Source organism: Scylla paramamosain, chromosome 17 (assembly GCF_035594125.1).
Source record: "Scylla paramamosain isolate STU-SP2022 chromosome 17, ASM3559412v1, whole genome shotgun sequence".
Classification (NCBI taxonomy): domain Eukaryota; kingdom Metazoa; phylum Arthropoda; class Malacostraca; order Decapoda; family Portunidae; genus Scylla; species Scylla paramamosain.
Genome location: NC_087167.1, coordinates 4836495 through 4861436, shown reverse-complemented (window position 1 = coordinate 4861436; position 24942 = coordinate 4836495). Strand labels below are relative to the sequence as shown.

General features: G+C 39.4%; 3 protein-coding genes across 23 annotated transcripts in view; 2 read left to right on the top strand and 1 right to left on the bottom strand.

The window, feature by feature from the left end:
• Nucleotides 1–1913, top strand: part of LOC135108352 (protein outspread-like) — a 103001-nt gene extending 101088 nt beyond the window's left edge. For all 18 annotated transcript variants that reach the window (XM_064019255.1, XM_064019241.1, XM_064019256.1 and 15 more), the window contains one exon: nucleotides 206–1913. In XM_064019255.1, the coding sequence (XP_063875325.1) occupies nucleotides 206–399 (194 nt within the window). In that variant the 3' untranslated portion in view covers nucleotides 400–1913. The remainder of the gene's footprint in view (nucleotides 1–205) is intronic.
• Nucleotides 1911–7427, bottom strand: LOC135108356 (uncharacterized). 3 transcript variants are annotated; one of them, XM_064019267.1, is made up of 5 exons: nucleotides 7249–7427; nucleotides 5806–6033; nucleotides 5345–5618; nucleotides 4495–4863; nucleotides 1911–3989 (listed from the first exon to the last, which is right to left on the bottom strand). In XM_064019267.1, the coding sequence occupies exons 2-5, from the start codon at nucleotides 5977–5979 to the stop codon at nucleotides 3799–3801; spliced, it is 1008 nt and encodes a 335-aa protein (XP_063875337.1). In that variant the 5' UTR covers nucleotides 5980–6033; nucleotides 7249–7427; the 3' UTR covers nucleotides 1911–3798. The 3 variants fall into 3 exon arrangements, with proteins under 3 accessions (XP_063875337.1, XP_063875335.1, XP_063875336.1); XM_064019265.1 differs by having other exon boundaries at nucleotides 1911–4863; nucleotides 7249–7426; XM_064019266.1 differs by having other exon boundaries at nucleotides 1911–4863; nucleotides 5815–6033; nucleotides 7249–7426.
• Nucleotides 7428–7651: 224 nt separating this feature from the next.
• On the top strand, nucleotides 7652–23982 carry LOC135108355 (MMS19 nucleotide excision repair protein homolog). 2 transcript variants are annotated; one of them, XM_064019262.1, is made up of 11 exons: nucleotides 7652–7804; nucleotides 8983–9221; nucleotides 9724–9868; nucleotides 10572–10762; nucleotides 11059–11220; nucleotides 11904–12120; nucleotides 12795–12907; nucleotides 13644–13767; nucleotides 13984–14188; nucleotides 14629–14727; nucleotides 15028–15197. In XM_064019262.1, the coding sequence occupies exons 1-11, from the start codon at nucleotides 7714–7716 to the stop codon at nucleotides 15053–15055; spliced, it is 1614 nt and encodes a 537-aa protein (XP_063875332.1). In that variant the 5' UTR covers nucleotides 7652–7713; the 3' UTR covers nucleotides 15056–15197. The 2 variants fall into 2 exon arrangements, with proteins under 2 accessions (XP_063875332.1, XP_063875333.1); XM_064019263.1 differs by lacking the exons at nucleotides 7652–7804; nucleotides 8983–9221; nucleotides 9724–9868; ... (4 more) ...; nucleotides 13644–13767; nucleotides 13984–14188 and adding exons at nucleotides 15803–15978; nucleotides 16497–16659; nucleotides 17274–17445; ... (4 more) ...; nucleotides 21980–22060; nucleotides 22214–23982 and having other exon boundaries at nucleotides 15028–15203.
• Nucleotides 23983–24942: the final 960 nt, after the last annotated feature.

The window sequence follows — 24942 nt, the reverse complement described above, 5'->3', positions numbered from 1 at the left end:
GTAACTTCTGTTCATAGCACATACAGATATACCATGTTTTGCTATTTTCATCTTGGGTATCACTTGTGGGATGTTCATCATATTAGAGTGAAGTTTTTAAAGATAATGGCATTGTTGATGTTAACGGCGATGATGATGCTGGAGGCAAGCGGCATACCTAAGAGCAAGAGAAGGTGCACCTCATCTCTCGTTTTCCTCTTCACAGAGTTGATAAGATCTCCAAGCTGTCCTCGATTATCTGGAGTTTCGTCTTTTTTATCGGGTGGCCCCTGGCAGGGGCGGACAGGGCCACCGACACCCCCTGCCCCAACCCCAGACCTACCTTCTCCCCTGGCGGGGATGGTGGCCACTCGCAAGAAAGTATTCGAGACACGGCACGCTCTCATGGAGCCACTGTAGAAGACTTCTTGGGAGACATTGCTGAGGAAGAGACATCAGGATGCATGGCAGGAAAGGAGACGGTGCCACTGCTTTCCCGTCGCAACAGTGTGGCACGCTGCTCAGGGGTGATGGAAGACATAAGGGGAAAAGGTGGAATGAACAGACTGAGGGTACCAAGGAACCGTGCTGCCACAGATAATGAATTTGCTTCATTGATGGAGAGAATTCAGGAGGAATGTATCCCAGCTTTATCTTCAAAAACTCCCTCCAGGAAGTCTTTGCCAGCAGGAGCCCTGAAGTCTTATATGAGAGGCACACTTTCTTCAGCCAGGAGGAGTCAGGGGAGCTCTGTTCCCCTGAGTTCACAAGATGAGTCTGGAAAACCTGAGGGAAGGGTCAAGAGAGGTTCTCAGGGGTCAAATAAACAGCCTTCTCTTCAAAGAAAGAAAATTGTCCCAGTAAAACCTAGCATTCCCCCAGTGTTACTTAAGGCCAGAGGAACAGATGGAACCATCTCAAAAGCTGAGGCTCAAGCCCCCACAAAGGATGCTGACAAGGAAACCCAGGAGAAGCAACAATTTGAGAAATCAGCAAACACCATTGGTGGTATATTAGGAAGGGAGGGAAGTCTAGGGGAAAAAACATTGAATCACTGTGGAAATCAGTGTAAGGGATGTCAGCTGGTAGATTTGTGGTTCACATTCTGGCATTTGCAGTTCAATGAAACAATGAACACTTCTTCTGTCCCTTTCGCTCTATCCTGTCAGCATACAGCAGAGTCAAGCAAAAGCACTGTGAACCGATGAATGTCTGGTATAACAGTGTGACAAGGAGTCTCAACCACCCATTTTAACACAGGTATTAGTTGAAAACTTGTAAATAATGTAAACTTGTATATTTACAGAATAGTGTTTGTTTTTACCTGTAGAATATTAACACACCTTCCCACCTGAAAACCCAGGAACTCTAAATATTATTACTTTAAGGTCATCTTGTTGTGAAGGTCATGAGATTATAGATAACCAAATATCCCAGCCCACATATATTTTGCTGAATTAATTGCTACATAACTGTAGCAGACACACTGTGAATTTTTTTTCTTTGACATTAACATTTTTATTTCTAAATGTTAGCAAGAAATTCACCTTATTAATGGAACTTTGTTCCTCTCAAAAGTTTGCCCAGCATTTTTGAGAGGAGCGACATCTCTCCACTATTTATTGTCCTATTTATTTGGTTCATTTACGAACCATTAGTAATTTTTTAGTCTTTTAACACGTATAACCTTGTTAGTGATTTTGATGCCGTGCCTTTTTTTTGTTTTCTTTTTTTGTTGACTAAAGTGGTGGAGACTTTCTTTTAATATATTGTAATTATCATTAATTTATTTTATTATATCATTGTTATTATTAATATTATTATTGAGACGTGCTTCACTTACACCAGTAACCTGCCCTTGTACAGCCACCAGTAATTTTATCAAAGGTTTATCAAAGTCTCTATATATTTTAAATAAATAATACAATAAATAACTTTTTTTTTTTTATTTACTATACAGCTCAACATTAGAACAAATGAATGCGGAAAACTCTGAGGTGAGTATGGTGAACACACCACACTAGTAACTGATGAGTCTCAAGTGTTTCTGCAAGTCATTAACTTACACTTTACTATAATTTTCCTTTTAATGTTTGGCAATCACCAAACAGAGAAAGGATAAAAAACTTCAACAAACTGATGATCTCTGAAAATCTTTCCATTAACAAGGTTCATGTGTTAAAACCTATTCTTCCACTGATTCAAATTATTTGGTTGACTTCACAGCCTCAATAGTAAGAAAACTTAATTTGAACAGCACCAATATTGCACATGAATGATGACAGCAACTTACCAGTGAAACTTGTCTGAGGTATACAGTAAATTATAAAAAATATGTCCAAGTTACAATAATTTGAGAATGAGAAAGAGAAAGAAAAAAAAAAGATGTAGACATTTTTGCCTTTCCTAAGTAGACAGACTAGCCCAACCATATCTCCATGAGATATAAGGCATTAGTGCACTCCATACAAGTTACCATTGACAAAGATGACACTATATACATCTTCATTGTTTTATGCCATTTTTATTAGTTATGTTCATGGTTCATGACCTGGTGGCCACTGATACAACACTGCACTAGCCTATCACGCTGTCACTGTCTAGAAATCAGTAACAAGAACAGAATGTAAGGAATGGGAAATGCACTACAGAAGGATATGGAAAAGAATATTGTACTTAATTATCATGGGAAAAGGCAGGGAAGGACACATACACTTGCTTTCATTAAGAGTGTGCATGGATGAAATAAGTGAAGAGGAATAAAGATCCATTATTAACCCATCAGATTAAACACTGGCCGGTCAGTAATCGCCTATTACTACTGCTAATCTTTCCCTCAACATGGCCATGATTTAGTACCATCCTCAGCTCATAGCAGCAGTAGTCAGACACCAGAAGTTCAATCACCTGCTTGTTCTCTAACATGTAGGTCTTAATCACATGTGTTATCAGGCTTGAGGGAGCATGCTGCTGTTCCATCATTCATTCATGGCCTGACTAAAGTTTTAGGGCTGTGTTTGATTTAGCCAGTCATCCTAATAAGGCAGGAACCTCCAAACTAACCTTCAGGCTCCATCTGGTTCACTTCACGATTTTATGTGGATCACAACAAGTGTCACGTGATGTGAAAGTTATTTTGTGTCAAAAATCATATTTCTTGTACACACTTCTCTTATGTTCATATTGCATACATCACAAAACTGATGCAGGTAGAATATATCCCACATTCATTATTCATAAATACACCACATAAATAGAAGTATCCATTCATACAAGTTCCTGAGCCAAAAAATAAATTAATTAATAAAATAAAATAAAATAAATAATAAATAAATATATAAAAGAATAAGTGACAAATATCAACAAACAGCCATGGAATTACAGGATGCCATTGTCACTCAAAAAAAAGGTCAGATGGGAAGGTTTGTAGATTAATTCATGGAAAAAGGAATAGATAACCCTACTAAAGATAATATAAAGGTGAACATTTTTTGGCACCAGACAAATTATGGCACATGTCATCTCATACCATGTGAAGCTTAATCCCATCTTCAGACTCACTCTTATAAAATCACAAGAAATTTTGTTTTTTATATTCATAGATATAACTCATCTCTGTGGTAGGTAACAGAACACAATTTCTTCCAGTTGTACAGTCAAAACCCTTGGTGGTAGCACATAAAGCAGGTAAAACATGGTAAAATTAATAGTAAGTGAAAGAAAAGCACTACAATAACTTTCTTAGAATATTACATTATTTTACATTTGTAAGTCAGCAGTGGTCAAAGTTTTCTGCTGCACTGGTACACTCAGTTTTAGCTACAGGGAGGAGGTGCTGCACTCTACACTCCTCACCCTCACCCTGCAAGTGGCCTTCATCTTCATCCACATCTTCCTCCTCTGGTTCATGGTCCAGGTCTTCCAAGTCCTGATCTGGGTCCATGTCCAGGTCCTGGTCGGTGTCATGGCCCCGGTCCTCACACCAGCAGGGACATCGACCAGGAGGCACCCTTCCAAACATAAACTGATAAGGGAACTGCTTACTACTGTGGCCACCTAGAGTCCCTTGGCCAGATGGGGAGTCACTGGTGGCTTGATGGCTCTGGGAGTCTTGTGTGGCAGGGGATCCATGCATGTTGAGGCAGTACATGACCCGAGGAAGCCAGGTTGTCCAAGGAAAGTGAGCAGCTGAGTCATAGAGATCAGTCCTTAGTCTGGCCAGCTGTTTTAACACAATTTTATTTGTGTCCAACCCCTTTCCTCCAATGATTTGTGGAGTCTGAGACCTTGACAGGAATGGTGTATCACTGCCCCAACCACCAAAAAGGATCCTATTTAGTTTATGAATAAATTTTGGGTCACTGCTAGAGTTGAGGATCCGTGGAGGCCCTATGTATGCCATGACCCGCTCCTCAAGACCCCGTGCCACCTCTACTGGCGAACGGCTTTTGAGGGGGAAGAGGAAATGAAATCGGGAGAAATGGTCCATCACATGACATATGTGCCGAAACTCACCATCAGGACAATGCTGCATGTCAAGCAGATCGACCTGAATGCTGCGCCCCAGCATCCGCCGGTCCACAGAGCCCCAGCGTGGTGGTCTGCGGGCACGGGACACTGGCTGAAGTGTAGGTTTCTGGGAAGGCTGCTTTGGTGGCTCCTTAGGTGGCATGGGCATGGGAAGAGGCTGCATCTTGGAGCAGCTGGGGCAAGTGCGGCAGAAGGCCTGGACATAACTCCTGGGGACGCCATAGTACTCACGGTCCACCACCATTTTCACTTTCTTGTAGCCGGCATGCTGCACATTGTGGAGGCTGGACACCAGGTGGTACAGCTGACTCACTGGTACTACACGCAGCAGCCCTGTTGTACTTCCATCCCGACCTGCACACACACACACACACACAAAATAAATAAATAAATAAATAAATAAATAAATAAATAAATAAATGAAATAAATAAATAAATAAATAAATAAATAAAAAAAAACATCACTTTCCGTAACATGCAGCATAACTTCATGTAAATGGCTTAAATATCTAAACACACTTATGAAAGTGCACTGAGAGGGTTCCTGTTGCATGATAACTAATCCCAACAGAATATAGTGAACCTATTTAATAATTCTGTAGGTATACATTTAAACTGTATATTATATTGTCATGACTGTCATACTATTTTATGTTGATAGTTTTAAAAATATGACACTTTGATGAGAAGTGAGGTGCTTTATATAAAGAGTGAAAAAGGTCATCATAAACTGAGTCACACAATATCAAAACTCTTTAATTCCAGACCATTATACCCCTTAACCAAATGCATCGCCTCTTTTATATTCAATAATAAAAACCAATGCCTGCCTCACCTTCCCGGGGCACCACCAGCTCATCATGAAGGTCAAGTTCAGGCAATGTCACCATCATCATCTTCTTCATGTTGAGCCAGAACTTCAGCCGCGGGCTGATTGGTTTGCTGTCACGCAGGTAACCGATGATGGAGTGCAGCTTTTCATCTGGCACCAACATGCTCTTCTTGCGGGCAATGAGGTGGGCAGCAAAGTCATCCATGTAGACACGGTGGTCTTCTGGGGTTTCAATGGTGGTGATGGTGGTGGTGGTAACTTCACTGCCAGACCCAGGCTGCAAGAGGCAGAGGGAGAAAGGAATGTAAAAGATGATGAAGGAAACAGAAATAAGAGTGGAAATGTTTACATATAATGGAAACAGGGTAGAAAATCACCATCAGAAATATTAGATCTGAAGAAAAGGGGAGGTATAAAGAGATACAATAAGATACTGTGTATGTAACATCACACCAAATGCTTACCATACCTACCAGGAGCTCCCCTTCCAGTGTGATTTCTGCAGTGTCATCAGCATCGCGTATTTCACAGGTACCATCCTCTTGCACCTCACACTCCACCTTCAGTTTCTTTCTGATGCCTCCCTCCTCATCCAGCCCTGAGATGCTGGCCCGCTTGTGTGCAGTTATCATGGCCATGGCTCAGCACAGTGTGGGGCCACACCCTCAAGTTCACTGTCAAACTGTGTTGATCTGGAATATATGTTTCCATAATGATGTAGCACAAGTGTACATAATTTATGTCCATTTGTCTGCCTGTGAAACAAATGGACTACAAGGAATCAGGAGCAAGTACAGTTTATGAAAGCAAAATATGAGGATCTTCATAAGCAAAATATGTGGATCTTCATAAACAAAATATGTGGATCTTCATAAGCAAAATGTGTTTTTTTTTTTTTTAGTATGTGGGTTTTCTTTAAGCAAAATATGTGGATCTTCTTAAGCAAAATATATGGACTTCTTAAACAAAATATATGGATCCTCTGAAGAAAAATATGTAGACTTTTTAGACAGTCTTATTAGTCTTATGCTGTGGCTCTCTAAGAATTCATTTGTGTGTTCTTGCTAGTCAGCTTGATACATGTTAAGGTACATGACACACTTCATTTTTTTTTTTTTTTTTTGTTCCATGTCACTTCAAAATCTACATGAGGCGAGTGCAGAAGCGTGGCATTGTGAATTAAATGCAGCATGGGTTTAGTTACTTGATGCACCTGTACAACACACGCTTAAAACAAAACAAAATAACAATCAAATATAAAAATAAGAAATGAATAATTCTGTAGAGGATAAAGAGGGTTGAAGGGACATAGAAGCGCCCTGCAGGATGCTAATGAAATTTGACATGGTTATTAATTAAATTAGCGGCAAACAAAATATAAAATAAACAATCGCCCTACATAAAAGCAGTACTCGTTCCTGAGGTCATGGTTTGAGATATATATATATATATATATATATTATTCACTGCTCTCGTGTTATACATCAGTGACAGTACAACAGGAACAGTATGTTTCACATCACAGGGAATGTCATGTTAACAGCACACGTTCCATTGAGTCATGGTGCATTGAACAAGCTATTCTCTGAGCAGTGGCGTAAGTCATGCATGTCTATCGCGTGTGCGGAGAGTGAGGGCCAGCCTGGTGCACCCTGGCGGCGCACCGTGCAGGCCAGCAGGTAGGCCTGGCAAGTTGTCCCTCAACCGCGCAGGCCACTCTGCCTCCCCATCATTCAAACAAGCGAAGTCTGAATGATGACCCTTGGCTGATGTCCCTCCCTGTTACCACTGATATAAGAGTCACAGAGGAAGCTTCTTTCTTCCGCGTGATGAAAAACCACAAAAATATAATGACAAGAAGAGTAAGACACAGGAGGCAGCCCGGCCAGGCCACTTGTGGGATTTACCTCTTCACCATCACTCTGACGCTGCTCCTGTCATGTGACCTTCACACGTGGCTTTATAAGAGCCTGAAGAGTCCACGAATTTCTCTAGTGCTTTAAATCCCGGATTTTAAGCAATATTTCGTAGCGGGCAATCTGCCGCTGCGCCATGTTGTGTTGGGACTGATTCCAGCATGGTTCAAAACAGTAATTTTAGTAAATGCATGATAAGAAATTTAGTTTGTAGTATATTGATATTAAAAATATACATGGTAAAATTATATGGAGTTTACTATAAATTGTGTTCTTTATAAAAAAAAAAAATATATATATTTTTTTAAGAAAATAGCTGAAGTTTTAGCAAATGAGCACACCCATAATAGTCATTATACAAAAATATTTTGTATATATTTGCAAAATATGGGTAAATAGAATTTCAATCTTGTTTCAATTATAAATTATGTAAATATTGTTAGGTTCGTAGTCATCATGGCCCCCGCCAGTTTTCTCCTCCAGAGGCTGAAAAGTCTTCCAGAATCCTCCGAGGATGTTGATTCCCTTGTCCGTGATATTGCCCCAGGTGAGGAGAGACTCTCGTGAATGCTGTCTTACCGTGTGTGAGTCATATGTTGTAGGGGTCAGGGTGTGCAGGCGTGTTGACGTTGCCTCTTCACGTGTGTCTCACCTGTCCAAACAGTAGACGCTAACGTTATGCAGTTTTTAAGCATGGTGCGGGAACTTATGAAGCAGGATCACTGTCTTACTGTTATCAATAGAAAATATTGAGTATCTTGGAATACTATTGTATGTGTGTCTGTATATCTTGTTCTCTTAATTTGTCACTACTGATTATCCTTCGTATATTCACTAGTCCATTAATTCAGATCTGAAATTTTCCGTTAACATTTCCTCAATTATTCTGGACTTAGTGTGGGTTATCTTGTGTTGCTGTTAGCTATTTTACTTTGGTAGCTTATTCCAACCATTGGCTAATCTTTCTGAGAAAAAAACAAATGCTTGGTAATAATAAATCATGTTATTTTTTTGCTTAACATGTTTTGAACACCAGTGGTTGTAGACAGTGACTGTACAATGTAAGATAAGATAAGTTTTGATTAGATTTGATTAGATTAGATTACAACATAGAAAGAAAATTGCAAAAGAGATATTTATATGATATATGAGAAAAAAATGGGTGGGCTGTCATCTGTTATGTTTTTGGAGGATAGTGGAAGAACTGAAATTAGCTGGCTATGTTTCCGTTGCTTGAAAATGAAAGCACATGAATCAACTGAACTTGTAAAATGTAATTTAAATCAATTAAATGTCAAAATCATCTCATCCATTCAGATGCATTGTGCCATGTTATCAAATCAACTTTCAATCACTCTGAGAAATTTAATAAAACTACACCACATTAAAAAAAAAAAAATAGTTGTGTTTTAAGGATTCAATTTCAGTAAGATTATCATCAACTTTATGATTGATTGATTGATTTAAAAATTTAAGGCACCACAACATTGCGATCATTTGGTGCCACAAACTCACTATCATGAAACTCATTATTTGTTGTACCTATCTGACACATGCTCTAATAAACTGCATTAACTATCTCATCTCATCTTATACCACCTTTAGATTTATCACCCCACCCATTCTTACACTTACAACAGTTGTAGTTTTGCACCCACCTCTGGAGCCATTCTTAATGCATTTAACTATTATCTCCCTGATCTTCATTTTGTCTATACCCTGCAGGAGTATGTGGAAGGGAGGTGACACTGCAGGAAGTGGTGGAGGCCCTGGGTCCCAGCCTGACCCATGAGAGGCCACGTGAGCGAGAGGTGGGCACTCAGTTCCTGGCTGGTGTCCTAGGGGAGCTCCCTCCAGCTTACCTCAATCCAGCTGAAGCCTCCTTCATGACAGCCTTCCTGGTGGATCGTCTGCGGGACCACCACACTGTTCAGCCTGCGGTGTTTCTCAGCTGCCTGGCCCTGGTCAGTCTTGGGGAGGGGAAGGTGTAAACAGAAATATATGGGAGCATCAGCTGGGACTTTATACTGTACTATGAAGTCAGTCAGAAGTCTGAAGGGACATTTGTTATCACACAAATATGCATTGGAATCCCAGAAATTAAAAAGATAGTGTTATAGTACCATCTGAGAGAAGGGAATGAGGGAAAATGAGAGGATTAAAGCATTCAAGGAGGAAATGCAAGATCAGGAATACATGGAGTGTCCTCTGGTGCAGTCATCCCCTGGAGTGAATTCTTGGATTGATTAAAATGTAGATAGATACTTAGATACATCAACTTCTAGCAATCTAAACATGTAGGTTGCAACACTATACATTTTGTGTTAGGCCAGTTTGTTGAGATTGATTAATCTGGAGAGATATAGGTGGTGCAGTGTGGTTGGAATGGAGCAGAGTGAATATAGTATAAGTTAGGAATTAAGTTGTAAATGGCTGGTGTTCCATCCTTCTCATCCTGTCCTTAAGGTGAAACAGGAGAAGCTGAGAGATGCTGAGGTGCAGAGCCTGGTGGAGGGCATCTTCAGGGAGGTGCAAGTGCAGTCCCACACGGTCTCTGATCGAAGGACTGTGTACTCCTTCCTCAAATACTGCCTCTGTAACAGGGCAAGTGGTAAGTGTGATGACCAGTATTGCTATTGTTGCATACTATTTTTTTATTACAACACTATTGCTGTTATTATAGTTATTGTCATTATTATTATTATTATTATTATTATTATTATTATTATTATTATTATTATTATTATTATTATTATTACTATTATTATTATTATTATTATTATTATTATTGCAGCTCAGTGGAATAGTGATAAGTGTGACACATTTACAACTGAGAGATCCCTTAAACATTGATTTTGAAAGAATAAAAGGCTGTTTCATCCTGAGAAATATGGTAGAGCATCATACCATAACCCATATTCAGAAACACTTTGCCCTCTCACTATGATTATTTTCAAAGGCCACAGAGATTATTAGACAGGTTCTCAAGAAGGTGCTCCTGTTAATATAGAAATCTTCTTACGAAATTTGTCCCTAGAACCATAAAAAACACCCTTAAAAACCCATGTCACTTCAACTAGATCCTTTTGAAAGTACTTGAAGTGTGATCAGAAGTATTTCAGAATATGATCCTGTGTGCCTGACCTTCAGAGTTGATTTTTGGCACATTGCTAGATTTTCTATCCATTAAGTTGTGAGGTACTTGAAAGCTAAATCTGGACTCGTAAAGTTTATCTCACCTTGCCAGTGCTGAGTACCTCTGCTAGTAGTATTGTTATCACTAATATAATACTGAACATTTTCCTAACTCACAGCACTCAAGGAACTGGGCCTGTCCCTGTTGCCGGGCCTGGTTGCTGCCATAGAAGGGGAAAGTGACCCACGTAACCTGCTGGTGGTGTTCTCCCTGGTCACGGCACTAATACAGAGTGGCCTGACCCTTCAGCCCTTCGTGGAGGAGCTGTTTGAGGTGGTGGCAGCGTACTTCCCCATTGAGTTTGTTCCAGTGAGTCTTGGTGAAATGTGGAGTGTTTTGCTGTGGCTTCACTTTGGGGGGTAGCAGGTTATTACACTAATGTAGAACTGATCTAGTAACTTCATTAATCATCAGTTTGTTACAAAATCTCATATATAAAATTATTAATAAAAAAAATGTCTGTGGTTGTTCTTAGTTAAAAAAAAAATAAATACCAAGGATTCATTCCCTTTGCTGAGAAATATTTTCCTGAGAAAATAATTCATAAGCTTTCACAGTACTATTCATTGTTGGTAATTTATGGAAATATCTAACTCACATTGCAGCCCCGAGGTGATCCTTATGCCATTCAAGTGGAGGACCTTGTATTGGGGCTGCGTAGGGTGCTTGCTTCCACACCACTGTTTGCCCCCTACTGTCTGCCTCTTCTCCAGGAAAAACTTGACTCAGATCTCACCTCTGCCAAGCTGGATTCCCTCCACACCCTGGTAAGTGAGTTTGTATGTACAGTCAGTACACATCAGAAAATATTACATGTGTAGATAACAAAGTGGTGCAGTCAGTTTCCATGTTTATGATTGGTTGGTATGAAACATCTCAGTGTCTCAGAGCTGAAGCCAGAAAAACTCACACCAACTGCCACCTCACACCACAGCTCTCCACAACAAGGGCCACCATGAATATGGTGACAAGAATTTCTTTGTTGCTCACAACAGGTCTCCAGAAAATAAGGATATAGCTATGTCATGTTGGAACAGCATGGGGATACTCAACATGCTCAAGACAAGATTACCTTATCATCTTGACATCTGTGACTACTTTCCACAAATGAACGTACCTCTAGTTGAGCTTAGTTCAGTTCCAGCAGATGCACTTGCATAACAATTGAAAAAATATTTTAGAGCTTACAGCTTGTAACAAATATTTACAAAGAGACTGCAATAGTAATTGTTGGTGAGGAGAGCTTGATCATTTATCCACAGGATTTGACACTTTGAACTTATTGCCAGCTTTGAATCTGCCAAACAAATCATGAAATTTAAGTGATTACTGTTTGTGTTATATAAGAATTCATTCCAACTTTTTTTTAACCTATCAGTATGCGTGTGGATACATGACAGATGCAGCAGTGTAAATGCCTGACTTTGCCTGATATATTTTGCCTCATCAGGTGGCCTGCTGTGAAGTGTACGGTGCTGAGGACGTCCACCCCCACACCCGTCCCCTGTGGGGCAGCCTGCGCCGGGAGGTCATGGATGGGGCAAACAAGGATGTGGAAGAGGCTGCCCTCTCAGCCCTCACTGCTGTGGTGCATGTCCTGGAGGTGGGACTCACCACTGCTGCCTCCCGGGCTGCTGCTGCCACACTTATTGAAGCTGCCGTTGCTGGTATGTCTTTTTGTTCCTTTTTTTCTTTAGTACTGTGTTGCCATTGTTGCAGTGACCCCATTCTTGCAGTACCAGTAAGTCAATCATTCATACTATTTTGTTTCTTTTCTCTTTATTTAACCATTGTTTTGCAGTTCTGCCTCTTTAACCATTTTTTTGCAGTTCTGCCTCATGCCTTTTAATGTTTGTACTTTTGCATCATATTTTAGAGTTTATCAGTATTATTAGCCCTCTTATCTAATGTCTTTCTTTATCCTTCCATGTGGTCTATTATCCTGTCTCACACTTGTCAGATCCTTCTTATTTCAGCATGTAGTATTCTGTCTGTTTTCTTTTATGCATTTTCAGATTATGATTTTAGATATAGTAACTGGTATAGATCCTTCTTTTTAGCTCAAGCATTAGAGAGGCTTGTAGTAATGGAATAATCTTTGTCATCACTTGCCTGTTTTCCATTCTACACCACAATGCTTTCATTGACACAAAGTCATCTGTTGGCACCATCTCTGAACTACTGATATATCAGGTACTGTTGTTTCAATTTTATAATTATCAATACAGTGAACATCAGAGGTGATAGATGACAATAGGGATCACTGATGATTATAAAACTGAAACATAATAGTGCCTAACAAATAGCTGGTGATATTTCTTGTCTGTCTGTGCCTCTCCAGAATGTGAGTGCCACCTGAGAGCACCTGAACAAAGACTCATGTGGCCAAGTACCCGCCTGTTGGTGGCCCTGGTGGTGGCTGCCCCAGGGCCTGCAGCTACTATTACTAGCAAGGTGAGTTTGAATGTTTTGTATGTATTTTTTGCAGGTACACTCACAACAGTAAGGATCTGGAGTTGCAAGGCTGAGTTTAACTAATTCTTTATTCTTTTTACATTTTCTTCTTGATCACTGGTCAGTTATATCAAAATCCCTTTCTCTCTATGCTTCTCCCTTGCCTCCTTGCTTTGACCCAGTGAGCTTCTTGATCACTGGTCAGTTATATCAAAATCCCTTTCTCTCTATGCTTCTCCCTTGCCTCCTTGCTTTGACCCAGTGAGCTTCTTCCTTCTCAAGGAGATATCATCCTCTCTCTCTCTCTCTCTCTCTCTCTCTCTCTCTCTCTCTCTCTCTCCCTCTCTCTCTCTCTCTCTCTCCCTCTCTCTCTCTCTCTCTCTCTCTCTCTCTCTCTCTCTCTCTCTCTCTCTCTCTCTCTCTCTCTCTCTCTCTCTCTCTCTCATCTCTCTCTCTCCTTCTCTCTCTCTCTCTCTCTCTCTCTCTCTCTCTCTCTCTCTCTCTCTCACTCTCTCTCTCTCTCTCTCTCTCTCTCTCTCTCTCTCACTCTCTCTCTCTCTCCCTCTCTCTCTCTCTCTCTCTCTCTCTCTCTCTCTCAAGTGGAAAGTTTGCTTACTGTCATATCCTTTAACCCCAGTCCAGGAATGGAAAAGTCTAACATGAAATGCAAGCCTTATGTGTGTAATATGTCACACCCCTGCAGAAGTGCTGATGCAGTTGCCCTGTCTCTTCTCAGGTGGTGCCACAGTTGGCCAGCCAGTGTTTGAAGAGTGATGGAACAGCACTTGCCCATCAAAACACAATATCATCCCTGGCCATGGTGCTTGAGGCAGCTACCAAGCATCCCCACTTGTTGCTTGGTCAGTGAGGCACACACCTCCCTTCATTAACATCTTTTGCTCATTTGTGTATTTATTGTGTGTGTGTGTTGTGTGTGTGTGTGTGTGTGTGTGTGTGTGTGTGTGTGTGTGTGTGTGTGTGTGTGTGATGTTCATCATTTAAAATCTTGCCTTATTGCATGCTTTTTTTTTTACTGATTCTTTTTTTTCACTGCCTCACCTTGCATTTCCTTACAGAAGATGGACACCTGAGTCAGCTGGCAGGACCAGTGTGGGAAGCTTTCCACCATGGCCTCTCGAGTGATGAGGGGCCACAGGTACAGACTGCCACCCTCGCCTCCCTGCCTCCTGTCTTCCCTGCTCTGCCCTCCTCCCACCTCCAGCAAGCTGCACAGGAGCTCACTGCCCTTCTTTTGGACCCTTCCTCCTCTCCCTCTCTCAGGTGAGTGTAGAAATGCTTATCCATGGCATTATGTTGTATGTTCTTGAAATATCAAACTATTTTTTGGAAAATTGTTTTCATAATATAACTTGCAAAATCTAATTTCCATTCTTTGAGTTTCACAGTTTGTGTTGTATTTGGTTCATAATGAAGAAATCAGATGTTCAGAGAAAATTATTAAGTATGTTCTGAGCTGTAAATGAATGCATGACTGACCTTAGGAAATGTTCTAAAAAATGAACCAAAGAAATAAGAAGATAAGCTGAAAAAATGAGACAAGGGTTGCTGAACAAAGCTCATGCTTTCTCAGCTGCAGAGTGAGTTGTGCACCTGGGAGACTGCTCAGTTCCTGTATGTGCTTACAGAGCAACTTTTTGTCCTCACTATAGTAGATCTTTTCTATCTAATATATGTGTGTGTGCATGCATTATTTTCTGCAGGGAGGGCATCAAGAAGTGCCTGGTGAGGCTGGGGCAGCAAAAGCCTGAGGTCATTCTCAAAGCACGCTCTGCCACCTTTGCTAGAAACCCTACGCACTGGTAAGACATCAGAGATCCACACACTGCAGTAAGACTTTTCTTCTTCCCTTTTTCGAGTTTCAAAATATTAAGCTAAAACTTCTCTGGAGTAACTGTTTAGAAAGTAATTAATAGAGCAAGATACAGGACTAGGAATGCCTCTGAGAATCTTTTATATTTCTGTGAAACAAAGGGAAAGTAAAAAGAAGTATTTTTATCCTTTACTGTCATCATGATCATTTTGAATGGCAGGTCTTATTTGTGTACTTATGTGAGTGTCTACTTACCTAAATATTTGTATTCCATTCATGCTATTTTTAGGGACCAATCCTTCCTCGGGAGAGAGTGAGGTGCAAGTGCTAGAGAGTTTGGCCTCCCTTGCTTGCAGTAAGGCTGTATTAGCACCAGTGTTGACAGAAATGTGGAAGTGTGCTCAGACACTGCTGACTGATGGACCTCTGGAATGCTTCCATTGTTACCTGTCCACTATTGCCAAGGTGAGGATCATGCCTCGCTTGAGGCTGCTGACTTTGGAAGATTTATGACAGCTTTGAGTATATTCATGTAAAAGGCTTCAGTTTCTGACATGTGCATAGTTGTGATTAGAATAACTTTCTACAGAGTGAGGTATGTGGTTTCATGTGGTAACATGACCTCTTACACAATAACTAGCAAACCAGTATAGAGCTGACCAATGACTGATGCCAGTTTCTTTGAATTAATGTCTGGCATCATTAAGTACAATCATCCTGCAGATCATACCTCTGCATGTACCATACCTCTAGGCACATAATAGAATGGGACCACAAAAAATATAGAGGGATACTTGGAAAGAACCATAAGTTCACAAAGGGATCAGAAGGAACATTCCCACAGATAACAAACTAAACACTGATGCATCATATGACATCCTGGAAGCAGCACAAAATGTCTTTCTATAAGATGTTAGCAGCCAATATTTTTGCTTTATCTTGTCCTTCATAAATGGATAAATTTATTTTACCAAGTCTTGGATAACCCTGAAGGTGCAGCCTAGGCATTCTGTGATTGCTGCAGGAAGAAGTAAGTCTAGAAGTAATTACTAATTGTGTTTCAGATGGTGAAAAGTAGCCTGAAGGACAATGAGAGTCAACAGTTCCTACTGGAGGAGTGGAGAGGCACCCAGCAAATCCTGACAATGATCATCAGGCTGATCCAGCACTCCCACCCACCCCACACACCAGCTCTTCTGTGCCTTGCCACCATACTACGCAGCCTTATTGCTTCTGAAAGGTGAGAGAGAGAGAGAGAGAGAGAGAGAGAGAGAGAGAGAGAGAGAGAGAGAGAGAGAGAGAGAGAGAGAGTCTCCCAACAGTATTTGCAATTAGTTTGAAAACTTTGAGCCATGATGATTTTTTCCTTGCTGTATTTAAATTCTCAGTCATGCTTTTCTTTATCTGTATTTTTTCCAAAATATCTTACAATTGCAGTCACTCCAATTTTCTGCTGCTATATTTTGAGGCAGTACAAATAAATTAAATGCAAATGTAATGTTGATTGAACATAAGGTTAAAGGTAATTGCTTGTTCTGATGCTCATGTGTAGAGTTTTTCTCTTTTTATATCTAGCATTATTTGTCCTTTAGAGTGTGACAGATAATTTATAGTCACTTCAATCAAGCATACACACATACAAACACACACACAAAAAAAAAAGATACAGGGTTATTATGTGCGCTTGTTTGTTTCTTTGTCTGTCTTTTTGTTTATTTGCTCCAATGCTTTATGCATTTTTCCTCTTCTCCCACACAGTACACCTCAGGCTCTTGTGCAGCATCTTGTGACCCTGGCTGTGCATGGCACTGAGGAGGACAGTGGAGGGGCTGACACATTACTCCTCCCGGATTCAACCCCAGAGATGAAGAGACTCCTTACCACGCCACTGGATTATACTGACCCCAGTGGATCCAACATGGTACAGCAACTTTGTCTTTGTTATGATTGATCTGTCTGGCTGTCTACTTCTGTCTAGGCATGTATCAATTTTTCTCTCTCTCTCTCTCTCTCTCTCTCTCTCTCTCTCTCTCTCTCTCTCTCTCTCTCTCTCTCTCTCTCTCTCTCTCTCTCTCTCTCTCTCTCTCTCTCTCTCTCTCTCTCTCTCTCTCTCTCTCTCTCTCTCTCTCTCTCTCTCTCTCTCTCTCTCTCTCTCTCTCTCTCTCTCTCTCTCTCTCTCTCTCTCTCTCTCTCTCTCTCTCTCTCTCTCTCTCTCTACATATATATAATATATATGTATATATATATATATATATATATATATATATATATATATATATATATATATATATATATATATATATATATATATATATATATATATATATATATATATACAAAATATTAAGTGGGGATCTAGTACTTGTTTGCAAGATTTTTGTTGATTTGATATGGTGTACCACACTGCATAGAGCATACAACATGATTTCTTACCAGTAGTGTATGTGTGTACATATGGAGATAGATTGATAGGTAGATAGACAAGCGGACAAGTAAATATATCATAAATAAGATCAGTAAATTTGTGGTCCACAGTTGTATGCCCTGGAAGCAGTAGTATCAGGTGCCCAGAATCTGTCTGAAGAGTTGACATGTGTGCTGCAGCTGCTGAGGAAAGTGAGAGTTTTTGGTGCTTCCACTGGCGATGCAGAGCTGAGGGAGGTGGCAGTGCTCTTGCATGCTGCAGCCATCAACAAGCTGCAGCAAGGTGAGCTGCAGTGGCTGCTATCGGCTTATGTTGCTATTGTGTGATGCTTTTGTAATTAAATACTCAGGATGTCATAACATTTATATAGTCTATAACTTCCTTTTTATTTATCTATCTCTTTATTTATTTATTTATTTATTTATTTATTTATGTATTTATTTATTTATTTAGAGAGAGAGAGAGAGAGAGGCTGTAAAATTAATGGAAAGTGATGATTGTAAGTAAGACAAGTGGAGTTTCCATATTTTTGCTGACACCATAAAATCAGTTATACTTATGACTGGATAATTTGACTCTCTTTTTTTTAAATGCTTGAGCAAGAAGTTTAATATTCTATCTGTTAACCCAAATCTTGTAGCAGTATTTTCTTTATTACTGCAAGACTGATCCACTGGAACCAGGTTGGTTGTGAGAAATGTGTAAGAATTTGCCAATAGCCATATTTTAAATCCTGGGACAGCAAATGCAAGGTACTCATGATTAATGTGTTACTTGTGGCATTACTTTACACAGTGCTGTCCTGTTATTGAACAGTGATCCTACAGCCAACAATTGTTTCTTGTTGCTGTTTAGTACTTGGAGGCATGATATTATAACTTATAGCTTGCCTGTGATAGATGTCCAGATTGAGCATAAATCATGCAAAATTTCTTATTCAGTCTCTTGCTCTTGGGATCCTGTTTCTGTAGCATTTTCTTTTAACAGGATTCTTTGGGCATGGAATGGATCCAATCACAGTGGAACCACCACACTAAGGGATTTTCATCCCTGCCACCTCTGTAATGACCTGAATTCATTTTAAGAAACATTGAGAAATTAAATTTCAGCTTACACGTATGTAAAAGGAGTAACCATAGATTAGTAGATAGAGAAGAGATGTGAGTCATACAGTGGGAGATTCTAAGGTAAAAGATGTGAAGGGAAAGTGTTTAAGTAGAGTTTTACCCACAAGGAAATGTATTTGCATTTATTACAAACTACAAATATCCATGCATTTATTTAGCCTTACATTAACCAGGGAAATATCACCTTTGTAATGCCTGGCTTCACATGGGAAAATTTGCAATAGTTTCTGAAAATACAAACAATCCACAGATTCACAGTTGTCGCAGGCAGAAGAGGAGGCACAGGCAGATGTGGAGGCTGACTTGGACCCAGCACAACCCAAGGAGAAGCGCTTGGCTGCCCTTCTTGTCACAACTTGGACCTGCAAGGCTCTGGTGGTCCGTGGGTCTAACCTGCAACAGTGGTGGACCAAAAAGGTGTGCTACAGGGAAACAGAAATAGAACACTTATGTTTTTTTATGAACTTTTATGTTCTTAGTTATCCTTTCTTTTTTCCCCATTTCAGGAATTTACTTTTGCATCTTACATTCACACCATACGTACTTCTTTTAATTTCCTTTTCTGTCACACTCACTTTTATCCCTGCCTTTCTTATGTCCATTCTTTTTCATATCAGTGGTTTTATCATACTCTGCTCCCTGATCTTTCCTATTGTCTTACCTCTTGTCTTCCCACAGCTGCTGAACCTGCTGGAGGACCCTGAGCTTGGTGTGGCCACAGCTCGTAGCTTTGAAACAGTTGTCAAGGAACACCCTTATGCTCTGAGTCCTGCCTGCCATGCACGCACCAGGTGACTGCCCTTGTTCATTGCAGTCTTGTTGTGTTGACTTGCATAGATCATGAACGTCGTATAAATGCTTTCTCGTCCTTCACATTTTCTGTGGAATGCTGCTTTGTGGATTTTCACCATGGACCCCTTCTCTACCACAGTGTTGTTTTGATGTCAGCACATAAACAACTTTATGGCACCAAGCAAAATGAGTGTGGTGTGCAAGTATCACATTAAGATATGGATATGTTTCACAAAGCCATGAGTGTAAATCTTAGCTTTTTCAGACCCTATGTAGCAGCATCATGCTTCATAAACATTAACAAAGACATGAACCATTATATACTGACACCCATCTGTCATAAAGTTGCATCTAGTAGTCAGTCAATAATGGAGTCCATTTTTTTACGTAAAAATTAATCCCAATTATATTCTGTACTTTGAAAGGAGGATGCTGTCATCCCTTCCTTCCAATCCTGAATAAACTGACATAGTAGTTACTGCATTTATATTGTGGAAAACAATGAAAAATATTTTTTAGAAACAAGAAAATGTTTCATGTTTTCTTTAGGATAACACTTTCTAAATGTCTCTCAGATAAAAAAAAAAAAAAAAAACAGATGACTGAACTAGATTTTGTAATCAGCTTGTTAGTGTCAAGTTAATGGGGGGGACTTTAATATAAGATTAGATAAATTTATGGATAGGGATAACATAGAAATATTGGTTGTTAAGGACTGCCACATGTTGCACTCTGGTGTCTTAAATTCTTTGTGGCTTTTCTATCACCTTTTTGAGGGAGATGCACCTTTATATATATATATATATATATATATATATATATATATATATATATATATATATATATATATATATATATATATATATATATATATATATATATCAGATATTAAGCAGATTAATGTACAATGCCAGCTCAAACTTCAGCTGTGACATGTATATGCCATACTTTTGAAATGCTTCTATAGATATTCTTCCAAAACCTTTCTTGGTATGCCAAGTAAATTTATTTTTAATCATTTGCACTTTCTTAGTGTTTTTCTTTTTCCTTTACACAGTGGCATTAATGTACATGCTTTCTGTCAGTTGTTTTATGGTAATTTTCTGTCTTTGCAATAAAGTTTCTTCTTTGTTTTTTCCAGGCTCCTGCACAGACAGAGGTTCTTTGAGGGAGTGGTGCGACCCCTTGTGGATACTTTTTCTACCTCCAAGGGATCATTGAAAACCTGCTGCCAGGTGGCTCTTTGTTCTCTCATGCCTCACCTCCCCCAACCCATCCTTGCCCCACATGTGGATAAGGTAAGAAATGAAACTGATTCTTGTATGTGGTTACTTATTTTGCATAGCAATTGTATGCATTAGTCCATCTCAAACTATGATCAGTAATTCATTTGTGTAGTAACAGTTGCTTTGTTTTGATGCTAAATCACCCCCTCATGTACAGTTGTACATGTATTGTTGCACATGTAGCACCACACACGTATATTTACTGTAATTGTGGTATTTTTATGAAAACAAGTCAATTGCATGCCAAATTGATATTTAATTTGAAAGTTTGTAAACCATTTTTTGATAAACTTGTATCTTAACATTCTTGAGAGTCAGGGGACAAAGATTCTGAAAGAAATATGGAAACTGAAGTGTTGTAACTTGTACCAAGATGTACTAAGCTAGCATGGGTATGACTCAGTGCCCCTCAGACAATAGAAAAGGCCCTTGTTCTGTATTAAAAACATACAAGGTGATGATGGTGGGACTTTATGAAATATATTCAAATTTAACTATTGTTCTTTTCAGTGTACAATTGATTTTAGTGGATAAAAATTTATGTTTGTAAAGGTATTTCTGTAAAAACAAAAGAATAATGGTCTTCCTTTGTCTTGTGAAGGTGCTGCCAGTGGTGCTGCAAGGAGTGACAAAGAATGAGGGGCAGGTGGTAGTGGAGAGTGTTGTGGAGACCCTGGCTTCTCTCCTTCAACATTCCCCTGCACCAGCAACTCAGCACCTCTCCTTCCTCCTTCCTGCTCTCTTGTCTCTCACAACCAATCAGCCTATGGTAAGTTTGTAGGATTAGAGTTCAGGTAGATGTTTTAAAATAACACTATATTGAATATCTTGTATACAACAGTGATTGAAGTGCTGGTAGTAGCCTGGTGGTTTAGTGATCAGCTTACTCATCTCACAAGTAGGAGGTTCCAAGTTTGAATTCAGGGTTGGGTAAGAGTTATGCAGGCTTGTGTTCTTTTATTCTGTAGCCCCTATTAACATAGCTGAGGAAAGGAATGGGATATGAGCTGAGGAATTGAGGGCTCTAAACATAGCAGTCCAGTTAGTAATCTTACCATGAATTCCAAAGCCACTTGTTGAGGCTTTTGTTCTACAGTGGACTCATACACCCCATTCAATATTAACTTAGCAGTCGGGTTATCCTCACTATCTTGTCTTGAGTCATCTCTTTATTGTTACTTGCATGAAACCAGTTAGAATAATGCTGCTTTGCTCCACCCATTGAATTAAAATATTTTGCTGACAGTGTTTGATTGAGCCAGAATTTTTTATTTATTTATTTTTTATTTCAATATATTTTGTTAGAGGATATTGACCATTCCATTGACCATTGACCATTGGAAAGCATTTTTGTTAGATTGAACATCATTGCTTTGAAGACATAAGACAGACAGATAGAAAGACAGACCAAGCATTCATAGTAATATAGATTGCAAGATTAGAAAACTATTTCACATGTTAATATTGATTATAAGATGAGTAAAATATAGTGAATTTTTAAATATTGGTACCTTACTAATGTAGGATCAAAGAAAGTAACTCTCATTTGTCCTATGTATATTACTGACCTGTACTACAACCTTTTTATTTCCTGTCCATTTTGGCTATCAGGCAGTGCGTACAAAGGCCCTGGAATGTCTGGATGCGCTGGCCACCCTGCCCACAACTTCACTCCTGCCTTATCGAGATGATGTGAGTTTTGGCAGTAAAGTTTTTAGCTTCTTCATCTCAGAAGTGCATGGAATGGTGTTATTGGCATTGTGATAATGATGAAACCCATCACATTGTTGTAATGTTAAAATCATTTATAATGCACAACCTAGGACTTGTTATTTCCTCCCCAAGGTGCTGCAAGGATTGAAAGCTGCCCTGGATGACCACAAGCGGGTGGTGCGGCATGCAGCGGCCAGCACCCGCACTGTGTGGATTATGGTGGGCGCTCCAGGAGGTTCTTAGCACTGAACATCTCTAGGAATTCCACTTATTAAAGAGGATTAGTTTAACCTCAAATTATTTCAAAGTATTTGATAGCCAAGTGCATGATATATGAGGGTGAGTCAAAAGTTCCTGGAAAAATTATTACACAGTAAAACAATTTATAGCAAGTACCTGAGGTTTGATGGGCCAAACAGACAGGTTTCCTGTGTTGCTATCTTGCCATAGAGGCTTCAAAGTGTTCACAAGGAGAATAACTTTGACACCATGGAAAGGAACACTTTCAAAATGAGAGCTTTATGTTTCTTACCAAGCTGGGATGGCAACCAGGAAAAATCATCACAACAGTTTAACAAATTTATAGCTATAGAGATTTTACTCTTTACAGTAGTTCCTTGTAACTGGATGAAACACTGTAAAGAGATACAGATGACATCAGAGACAACTCAAGAGAAGAAAGACCAACCAAATTGAAACTGACCTGTGTGTGAAATCTGGTGTAAGATCAAATAAAAATTTATGCTTTCACTAGTGAAATTAACATATCATAATATGGTTCAGCATTTACCCTCCCAATTGAAATTCTAAGTAAGCCCACAGCTCACTGTGCCCAAGTAGTTGATCTTCATCTAGCTAAGGAGGCAGAATATTTTTCAATGGATTATGATTGGAGATGAAACTTGAATATTTCAGTGCAATCCAGACAGCAAAATTCATTATAAACAATAGTTACCAAAAGAATGAAATGCACCAAAGAAGTTCAAAGTGGAAAGGTCAACTCTGAAAGTTGTGGCAGTGGTTTTGTGGGAGTCGGAAGGAATCATTCTAATTGTTTCTCACTGATGGAAGAAAACAATCACAGGAAACTGCTGTGAAGATATGTTATGAAAATTAATGAGTGCACTGACAAAAAAAAAAAAAAGGAAATTTTGTTCCTTGAAAATTCCACTGGAAAGCTCATCATCCTCTGTATAGATATAGATTTTTTGTTTTTTCCAGAACTTAAATGGGCATGTCAAAGTAATCAGGTTTGAGTCTCAGGGTAATGCACAACACAAGGTGTTGACACGGTGCAAAGGAAATGCCCAACAATTTTATAAAGAAGTGCTTACAGAGATTGAAATACTACCTTCAGAAGCCCATTGAGTGGGATGAAGGATATCCAGAAAAATAATTTTGTCTAGTAAATAAGACCATAATTCAACATTTTGGAAACTTTTTGACTTACCCTTGTAAAGATGATCACACAAAATTTGAAATTGCCATAATCCTGAGAGTTTTGATGCAGCACCAAAATAAAAAAAAAAGATGTGCTATGTATTGTAATGCAGCTTTTAATATGATGTACATATAAAGTATTGCAGCAGCAAGTGTACCTGAGGTAATGAACCCAGGAGTGATGGGGATCTTGTCTTCATTCCAGGTAAGAAGTTGCATAACAACCTTCCATTATTGACATTCTGAATGCATTTCCTGAATAACAATAAACATTTTATTTATTTTATTTTTTTTCACTGTTTTGTTACTTGTTGGCATTTGACTATCATTTGGCTTGCATGTTCTTAAGATTCAGTTACTCTTGATAAAGGGCTGGAATACTGAATTCTATATAAGAAAGGAAATGTATTATAATGGTTTTAGATACTGTTGTTGGGTGTGCAATAGATTTTACAATGTCATTATGAATATTCTTATCCCATATGTACTGTTTCATATTTACAAACATGATCAAAGCTTTTATTAGCTCCTCGGCTGGACTTGGAATGTAGCAGCAATGCAGAAATTCCATACTTGTATTATATGGGTGAGCATTATGGTCACAAGCGGTGATTGGCTGCCATGATGCGTGAAATCAGTTATTGCTCAGTGACAGCCAATCAAAATTTACCATAAATACGTAATATAGGACATTAATGCCACCAATGGCTGTGTGGGGCGTGACACACCTTTTAAGGACCACCAACTCCTGCCCTTGCATTTCGTCTTTGTCGTCGTCGTCTTTGCCTTCCTCCTCCACCTCTCCCTCACATAATTACTGGATCGAAAAAAAAAGAAAAATAATAGTAAATAAAAAAAATATAAATAATACAATAAAGTAAAATAGATAAACAACTAAATAGATAAGATAGAGTAAAAATTAAAAATGAAAAAAATAGCCAGTCTTCACTTTTGTCATGCATCCTTTCGTCCTTGTTTGCGCCCCATCCTCTTCGTCTCCGACTTTTTCGTCTGTCTCCTTCACGTCTCCATTTCCGACATCATCTCTCACATATTTCTCTTCCTTCATTCCCTCTCGGCTGGTGAGTGGTGAGTGACCCGCACGCCAGTTGGGAAGCAGCAGCTATCCCAGTCGTGACCTCATCATAATTTCGAGCTCACGGTTTGGCTCACTGTTGTGAAGTCAAACCTAACGGTGCGACTTCATGCCTACGTGTTCATGGTGCTGTTACTTGCAGAATAAGTGAAAACTATTCGTATGTCCTCTCCTCCACCACCACCACTTAAGGCAGTAATTCGGCAGACTGATAAGGATGATGGTTAAATTTATGGTTATTTCAAACAGTCGAGTGCGCATAGTACGGTTTGTGGCTCTCGCGCGGCGTATTAAAAAAGAGGTGCCGTCAGCTACGTAAATTAAG

What these genes read in the sequence shown, in the direction of transcription:
- LOC135108356 (XM_064019265.1), bottom strand. Translation starts at nt 5,979, where the DNA reads ATGGCCATGATAACTGCACACAAGCGGGCCAGCATCTCAGGGCTGGAT. An exon ending in GGGAGCTCCTGGTAGGTATG is followed by an intron (nt 5,619 to 5,805) that starts GTAAGCATTTGG and finishes TGCCTCTTGCAG; the next exon opens with CCTGGGTCTGGCAGTGAAGT. An exon ending in GCTGGTGGTGCCCCGGGAAG is followed by an intron (nt 4,864 to 5,344) that starts GTGAGGCAGGCA and finishes GTGTGTGTGCAG; the next exon opens with GTCGGGATGGAAGTACAACA.
- LOC135108355 (XM_064019262.1), top strand. Translation starts at nt 7,714, where the DNA reads ATGGCCCCCGCCAGTTTTCTCCTCCAGAGGCTGAAAAGTCTTCCAGAA. An exon ending in CAGCTACTATTACTAGCAAG is followed by an intron (nt 12,908 to 13,643) that starts GTGAGTTTGAAT and finishes GTCTCTTCTCAG; the next exon opens with GTGGTGCCACAGTTGGCCAG. An exon ending in GCTAGAAACCCTACGCACTG is followed by an intron (nt 14,728 to 15,027) that starts GTAAGACATCAG and finishes TGCTATTTTTAG; the next exon opens with GGACCAATCCTTCCTCGGGA.